This window comes from Dendroctonus ponderosae, unplaced genomic scaffold (genome assembly GCF_020466585.1).
Source record: "Dendroctonus ponderosae isolate FM_Combo_2020 unplaced genomic scaffold, Dpon_F_20191213v2 Dpon_F_20191213_1, whole genome shotgun sequence".
In the NCBI taxonomy this organism is placed as follows: Eukaryota; Metazoa; Arthropoda; class Insecta; order Coleoptera; family Curculionidae; genus Dendroctonus; species Dendroctonus ponderosae.
In genome coordinates, this window is record NW_026017110.1 from 58,685,616 (window position 1) to 58,693,314 (window position 7,699).

Here is a 7,699-nt window from a genome sequence, read left to right on the forward strand (position 1 = left end):
ACGGGTTGTCCTACAAACATATCGAGCAAACCACCAGGGGGAAGTAAGTTACATAATTAATTGTGGGCCAGATTACCTTCCGTGTCTGTCCGATGATTTACTGCTGGGAAATTGAAATAGATTTGAAGGAAATCTGTCGAGAAATATCGCTTAAATTAAACATTTTTGCTCTAATTAATAAACAAGGTATGGAGATTAAGAATAAATTAACGGATGGCTTCCCGGTAAGGAATTGAAGCTCGAATTCAGTCCCCTATAGCGAATTTAGCAATAATCACCTGAACAGCCTGTGAAGGATGAGGCAAAAAAAATCAATGAAACAGAGCTAAAAAACCGGATTGAATTCAATCCCCCCGTATTAGCCGCTCTTTCGGGCTAAAAAGCGGCGAAAACCCCAAAAAGAAACGCGATTGTGCCCCTAAAACTCCAAGAGTATTTGCGCAACCACTTTTATTATCAACAGGGAAATTTTATAGAGGTGTGCACGCGTAAAAGATTACAGAAAATGTTGCAAAATTGATACCTTGAGGAGCTTCTAATTTACGTTTCATCCTAAATTTACAATTTTTAGCAGTAGGCCTTTAAATTCGAGAATAAAAATGAATTAAATATAAAATCAGAATTACTTCACTGCCTGTTGCCAAAATTGTTTACAAAGGGTGGTCTGAAAATACGTTACCATTAATTTTTTCTCATCAAATAATATGTTGTATTTAATGCATACAGTTCGAACAATTAATATAACTAGCCTTAAATAAGCAAATCGTTTGTGGTTGTATTTGAAGCTGAAGATACAAGCCACTCGTGCTTGCGCAACGTCAGAAAGAAATTATTTTCTACGAAGGCCTCAAAACCTGAAGAGCACAACAGCTTCAATTTTGTTGAATTTGTTAGAATTCGCTTCTAGGAAAACTAAATCAATTGAATTCGAAAAAAACTCGGGCGACGCTGCCTCACTGTATAAGGAACTTTATAAATAACGTCCAAAGAAGTAATTCGTACATTTGCATTTTTTAGGTGTGAACAAAACAATCCATGCGATCATGACTGTATCGATACAGGCATTTCAATTGAATGTTCCTGTAGAAAGGGCTATAAACTAGATGCAGACAATAAATCCTGCAAGGGTAAGTTAACATTTCCTTTTAGCTATCCCAGTTAGATAAATCTATGTACTATGAGTGGATAAAAGTCCTAAATCATGCAATTTAATTTTCAAATACATTCCGCTTCTGATGCAAAACATATTTTTAACATATGTGCAGGAAAATACTGACAGTAAATTTTCCACCATGGTATTCATGCAAAAGAATAGCGGACGTATTATGCAATGACAGGTTATCAATGTAAATGTAATATTTTTCCACAATGCTTGCTACAGACAATTCGGGTTTTTAAATCAGGAAATTCTTATTTGATTTATAGTTTTAAAACTGATGAAAAAACCGGCGCATTTTTCCTTTCCATTTTCAATTAATGAGTTCACGCAATTAATGAAACTATTTGAAAGGCAATAGGTAGTCATCTGTAGTTCTTTCACTGTATGAATATATATTTATCTGTCACAGATTCGAAGAAACTCCAAGGAAGTAAAAAATATGTTAATTTATCATGATATTCACATATTCTGCGAAGGTAAAACACATTTAAGCAACCAACGCCAACAGGAATATTCAATGCCGCCCTGTGGATGATTGACTAGTTTTATCGCAAATCACTCAATCCTACATTCCACATATCACTTTTTGTATAACGCCCACTATTCGTATGAATATATCGCATTATAAATCCTACTTTAGAGCTCTTAGATTGAATAAAGTTACACCGATCTCTTATAAGGTCACACATAACAGTTGAAATAAAATCTGCGAAACGGCAGGAACCAAAATGTTTTCAAAATTTTATGTAGGCTACACCCTTGGCGTTCTTTACCTGGATCAAATATTTATTAGCGAATGATATCCCGCTACTATATCATTCTTGAAGACTTTTAGACACATTTGAAACGGTATTATACAACGAATCTGAAGAAACTTTTTGATTAACAAAAGTTTCGTTGAAAGTTTGCGGATATTTATTTGGAAGTGTGCTGCTGGAGCGAGGCACCAACATTCAAATTAGAAATGGCATTGTTTTGACAAGTTAAAGCAAGAGGAGTTTCAGTTCGGCAACTGGAAATTAAATATTAAATTACAGCTGTAGGCACAAATGTGGAGAGTGAAAATCTGATATACAATACAATAGTGAAAGTATTGATCCAGAATGATGCCTTAAATGGGAGAAATATTTAGAACAAAAGAATGATTGAGCGGAAATTCACAACTATTATACTGAGAAAGGCGTAAAGCTTTATCAGTTTTCTGTAGAAAGTCTAGCAGATATGGATAAGGGTCACAATTTTTTTCTTCGCTGAATTTCTCAGAAAGAAAACTTTGAAGCAAATCACTCGCTTTCTATTCAGCTCAAGAATTTCCGTGCAACTTAGATTTCAAAGTTCCAGTGGCTTATTCGTCAATAATTGTTGAGAATCAACTAAACTTTCGGGATTTGTTGACATATTGTCTAGCCAAAGCTAGTGCGTTTCGGGCAAAGTTGTCTTATCCGAAAATTCATATTTTTCCAGGCACAGGGTGTAAAAATGATTTTCGCTTTTTTAAACAGAGTCTTAACCAGTTTTACTATTTCGAAAAATAAACTAATATTTGACGGATTTTTAAATCCAGAAATCTAAATTTCCTATTCCTCGCTAAATTTCTATAGTACTTGACCTGCAGTGGTCTGGAGCCATTTGAAACATCTGAAATTGTTCGGACTGTTTTGTTGGAAATTTATGGTTCCCGATATTTCTTAAACAAAATATATGTACTTGGTTCAAGGCGGTATCTCTCACCGTTTCGAAATATTTCACATTGAAACTTCTAGTGATTTTTTACTCAGCAAAGTCGTTGAAATTCCTTATTATTAAGAGGAATTAAGAAAAATGGTTCAAACTGAACTCTTCTGATTTAAACACATACATTAATCCTTTTAATAAATTATTGCCATAGTTAAAAAAATGGTTGAGCCTGTATCTAAAGCATACTTTTTGACTTATTTTCCTGCCTGCGTGTAATTGTTATTATATTTTTTCTTTCCTGGGTTTCAGTCAAAATGTGAAATAAAAATGTTCATATCGTTTATTTCATATAACGTTGCGACGAGACAACAGCGCCATCATCAGATTTAAAATTCAACACACATTTTGACTGAAACCCTGGAAAGAAAAAAGCTCAAACTTACAACATAATGTAAATGAAGCATAAACTAATCAAACTGGAGTTCTAAGGACTGAAATTTCAACTTTCCAGCACTACATCGAATTACAACTGCAAGTTCAGTTTGCATTAATATTTAAACATTTTTCGTATTATTATTCAATTCTGCGCTTTTCATTAATTAGTCATTAACTTCAGATGCAAATTGGTAATAGCCGCTATTATTCGAAACGGCGCATTGCAGTGTCGCCTCCCCGGGATTCGATGAGTAAAATTTGAACTTTTGAGGCTGAATATTAATTAGCAAATTGACTTTCTCATATTTAGTACTGATGAATGGGGAAATGTTTTGTTTCAAAATATCCAAGTAAAATTTTGTTAGAACAATCATAGCAAAATAGAGTTGAATTTGGTAAATTTTTAAATGATACCTGATGTTATTCATACATGTACGTACCTTCTCCCGGCCGACTCTAAAACGGCATATTCAATTTATTTCCTTCCCCGAATTTTTCGATTCAAATATATTTTCGTTGACTTGGGAAATCCTCTTACTTATTTGATGCTCGCCAATATTTCGAAGCTTCAAAGACAATCGACTACTTTCAGAACTCTGGGCATTATAGAGTGCTCAAGTTCTCGGAAAATGTGGCAGCCAAAAAGGCCGAATTACACTATCCGTTATTATTTGTCAATCCTCATCGGTATATAAATAATATAATATCTTAATGGTGATATGTAAAACGTCTTTTGGTGTGCATGAAAAAAACAAAGCCTCCAATGTAGACAAGCAGCTTAAAGGTAAAAAATAGCACAGATCAACTCTCAAGAAATTTTTCTATCTAAAGACATCGAATGATTTATATCTTTATTTTTAGATTTAGATGAATGCGCTCTTGGAATCCATGACTGCGAAGCGAATGAAGAATGTGAAAACGATGAGGGCACTTACTTCTGCTTTGTCACTGAATTGGAAACCGATGAGGAAGGATTCGGCAAGTGTCCCATTGGACTCAAGTTCAATTCAGAGAAATCGGTGTGCGATGGTAAATTCAGACTTAAATCTACTTGCTAAGTTTTAAGCTGAAAAGCCGCCGTTTGGTTGACAACATTTTTACTGAAAACTAGACGACTTGAAGAGGAAACTCGAAGCAAAGTGTTTTATAATGAGCAATATTCTTTATTGGCATTTCTAAAATACGATTTAAAACCCATATATTTGCAGACATCGACGAATGTGAAATGCCTTTGATCTGTAATCCCCCGAAAGTGTGTAAAAACACAATCGGCTCCTTTACATGCGAAGGGCCTGATTGCCCTCCAGGGTTTTACTTCAAAGCTTCTATAGAATCCTGTGCAGGTAAGCGCTTTTTACTTTATATTATGTTTAAAGCTATATGTATTTTTGGTGAGTTTTGTTACTTTTACGAATTTGTTTGAGTTCTGAAGGAAAAGCTGAAATTCTTTGATAATATTGTCAGTGCCCTAAATACACATTTAGCTTTTGCAACTTTTAAAGGTATCTTTTTCAAAATCTCATGGAATTTTTCTAAATATTTTTCTTTCTCCAGATATCGATGAATGTGTAACGGGAGACAACGACTGTAATAAAGATTCCCAATTGTGTGTTAATACAAAAGGAAACTACACTTGCGTAGATAAAGCATCAAGGAAAGCATGTCCCCCTGGATTTAAGAAAAACGAGTTGAGTTTGCTTTGCGAAGGTAACTGTCAACGTATAAGCTGAAAGATTAATCATAGACCAGCTGTGCTTTATCCCAAAATTTCCTGCTGGTTGGAAGTGAAATAGCGTTTCCATTTAGGCAGGGAATATACTTGAACTTTTTTATTTATGTCGAAATTTAGCGATTATATAAGAAAGTGAGCTTTTAATAATCACTTATTCTGCTAGATATCGATGAATGCGAAGGGAACTTGCAGGTGTGCCAAGCACACGAGCAATGCGTGAACGAAGAAGGTGGATATAAATGCGTGGCTTTAAAGCCATCAACTAATCAAATTAATAACAACTACCAACCGCCATCGACGACACCAAAAGCGACACCACCGCCCACATGCCCAAAGGGTTACAAATATAATTTACCCCAAAACTCTTGCGAAGGTGCGTTTCTTCACCTCTGCCAAAAATTCTTAGGTTGTTGATTGTTCTTTTTAGACATCAATGAATGTCAACTGCGATTAGATAATTGTTCTCCGATGCATCGATGTGATAATACCATAGGGTCTTTCTATTGCACCCGAACGGTTTCTTGTGGAACAGGTGATAAAAGTTTAAACTATAAAATACAAGTTGCTGAAAAAATCGATCTACAGGCTACACTTTGAACTCGGCGAATGATTTGTGTGAAGACGACGATGAATGCTCTTTGGGAACACACAATTGTTTCGGCCTGGGACCAAACTACGTGTGTAGAAACCAGATGGGGACTTACCGATGCGAAGCAACCAGGCCAGCATATCGCCCTCCACCTTCAACTACCACGACCACAACCACCACAACCACCACCACAAAATTGCCTCCTGTAACATTTCCTAGAATTACCGCACCTCCACCAACTTCCACCACCAGCAGCACCTCTACCAGCACAGCTACCAGCACCACTACCAGTACCACAACCATCCCTACAAGTACATTCAAGCCGATTCCCATTACCAACGTTTGGGGAGAACCGTTTTACAGTGGCAGCCGAAAACATTGGTGGTATCCATACCTGCCAAAGCAGACACCGTCTTACAATTTACAAAGCAGTCCCATTAGTAACGTTGTGATTAACACGCCTCCAGTCTACGAAAATCCTTTTGCCATCTACCAAAGATCGACAACTACCAGCTTACCCATTATAAATGGAATGCTTAAAAAATGCCTTCCGGGTTACAAAATGAATTCAAGGGGCGACTGCGAAGGTAAGTTCGCCACGATTTATCAAACCTTTTGAAAACAGACTGACATCCAATGAACGAGCAACAAATAGAACAAAAAAAGTTTATTATTCCGTATTTTACGACATAAATTTTACGTTTTTGTTTATGGGTTTAGACATAGATGAATGCCAAAGCAACCCGTGCCCTCGCGGGTCCAAATGCTTTAATTTCAATGGCAGATTCCAATGCAGTTCCCCTATCCATTGCAAAATCGGGTATGAACCTAACGAAACTGCAAACGAATGTATCGGTAAGTGCACGTCTATTATTGAAGCTTGCTTTATAAACAAAAAGGTATAGCTGCTAGTGAACAAATAAATTAAATAGGTCAAAGTAAGCAGCTTCAGAACTATAACCATCATTGTATATACTTTCCTGACTATGTTTCAATTCCAAATCAAAATTAGTTACTGGGTTTCAGTCATTTATTGTCTTTATTTATCAATTAAAATACGTTTCGGTGTATTTTTCCACCATCATCAGTTTTTCTAAAATAACATAGTTAAAAAAAATTCATTAATTTAAAAAACAATCACAGTTCGTCAACAGCCTCATCATATCACACATTAAAATACATCACAATTGCAACACTTTAAAACATTCTAAAATTAATTAGGCCTAACAGGTGATTAGTCAGGATAATCAAATTTGGGAAGAGACTAGAATTCATTGTTCAGATACTTAAATATTTTTACTTACACGTATAGCGTTGTTGGCGCTTTAAGCATACATTTGGAGTATTAATTTTGTCCATTTTGGTTTTGGACACAAAGCGAATAAAATATTGTTTATATTGATTTCTTTTACTTTCAGCTACTTTTCTTTGAATTCTGAGAATATTATTTTTGGTTTGCAAAATTCTTTAATATACCGGGTGTTAGTTAATATTCTATGTTTATTTCATTTAATTAATATATGATATACTGAGCCAAGATTGTCGGTATCCGATCTGAAATTCATAGCATTGTTGTTTTTTAATCTGTATCATTTAATGGACTCTTTTCTTATTATATTACTCTCGTTAATCAGTATTTTTGTGTTATCAAAATCAAAATTATGCAACTTCTGTTGTGCATGCTGTGCTAATGCTGTACCATTTTCGTTATTTTTTCTTAGGCTATACTTATGTTCGTATATTATTTTCTTTAGATATTGTCCTCTTTGACCTATGTATGTGTTATCACAATTCAAACAGTCTTTTTTGTAAATTACATTAGGCGTGTCTAACTTGTCAATCCTAGGTTTAAATTTTGTGAAACATTCATTTGCTAAGGTGTTTTTAGTTTTTTCTGCTATGTTGATATTATGTGATTTGAATAAAATTTTTATTTTTGTGTTAATTCCCGGAATATATGGTAATGATATATACTTTATAAAGTCAAATTTTTTTAACAACTTCTAACAACAACAAAATTTAAACCTAGGATTGACAAGTTAGACACGCCTAATGTAATTTACAAAATAGACTGTTTGAATTGTGATAACACATACATAGGTCAAAC

The 7,699-nt window shown here is 34.8% G+C and overlaps 1 protein-coding gene across 2 annotated transcripts in view; it reads left to right on the forward strand.

Annotated features, from left to right (window-relative positions):
- Positions 1–7,699, forward strand: part of LOC109532873 (fibulin-2) — a 31,057-nt gene that overhangs the window by 13,509 nt on the left and 9,849 nt on the right. For both annotated transcript variants that reach the window (XM_019897971.2, XM_048661367.1), the window contains exons 7-14: positions 1,018–1,127; positions 4,133–4,300; positions 4,480–4,614; positions 4,826–4,978; positions 5,167–5,376; positions 5,431–5,535; positions 5,589–6,179; positions 6,313–6,447. In XM_019897971.2, coding sequence (XP_019753530.2) covers positions 1,018–1,127; positions 4,133–4,300; positions 4,480–4,614; positions 4,826–4,978; positions 5,167–5,376; positions 5,431–5,535; positions 5,589–6,179; positions 6,313–6,447 — 1,607 coding nt within the window. The remainder of the gene's footprint in view (positions 1–1,017; positions 1,128–4,132; positions 4,301–4,479; positions 4,615–4,825; positions 4,979–5,166; positions 5,377–5,430; positions 5,536–5,588; positions 6,180–6,312; positions 6,448–7,699) is intronic.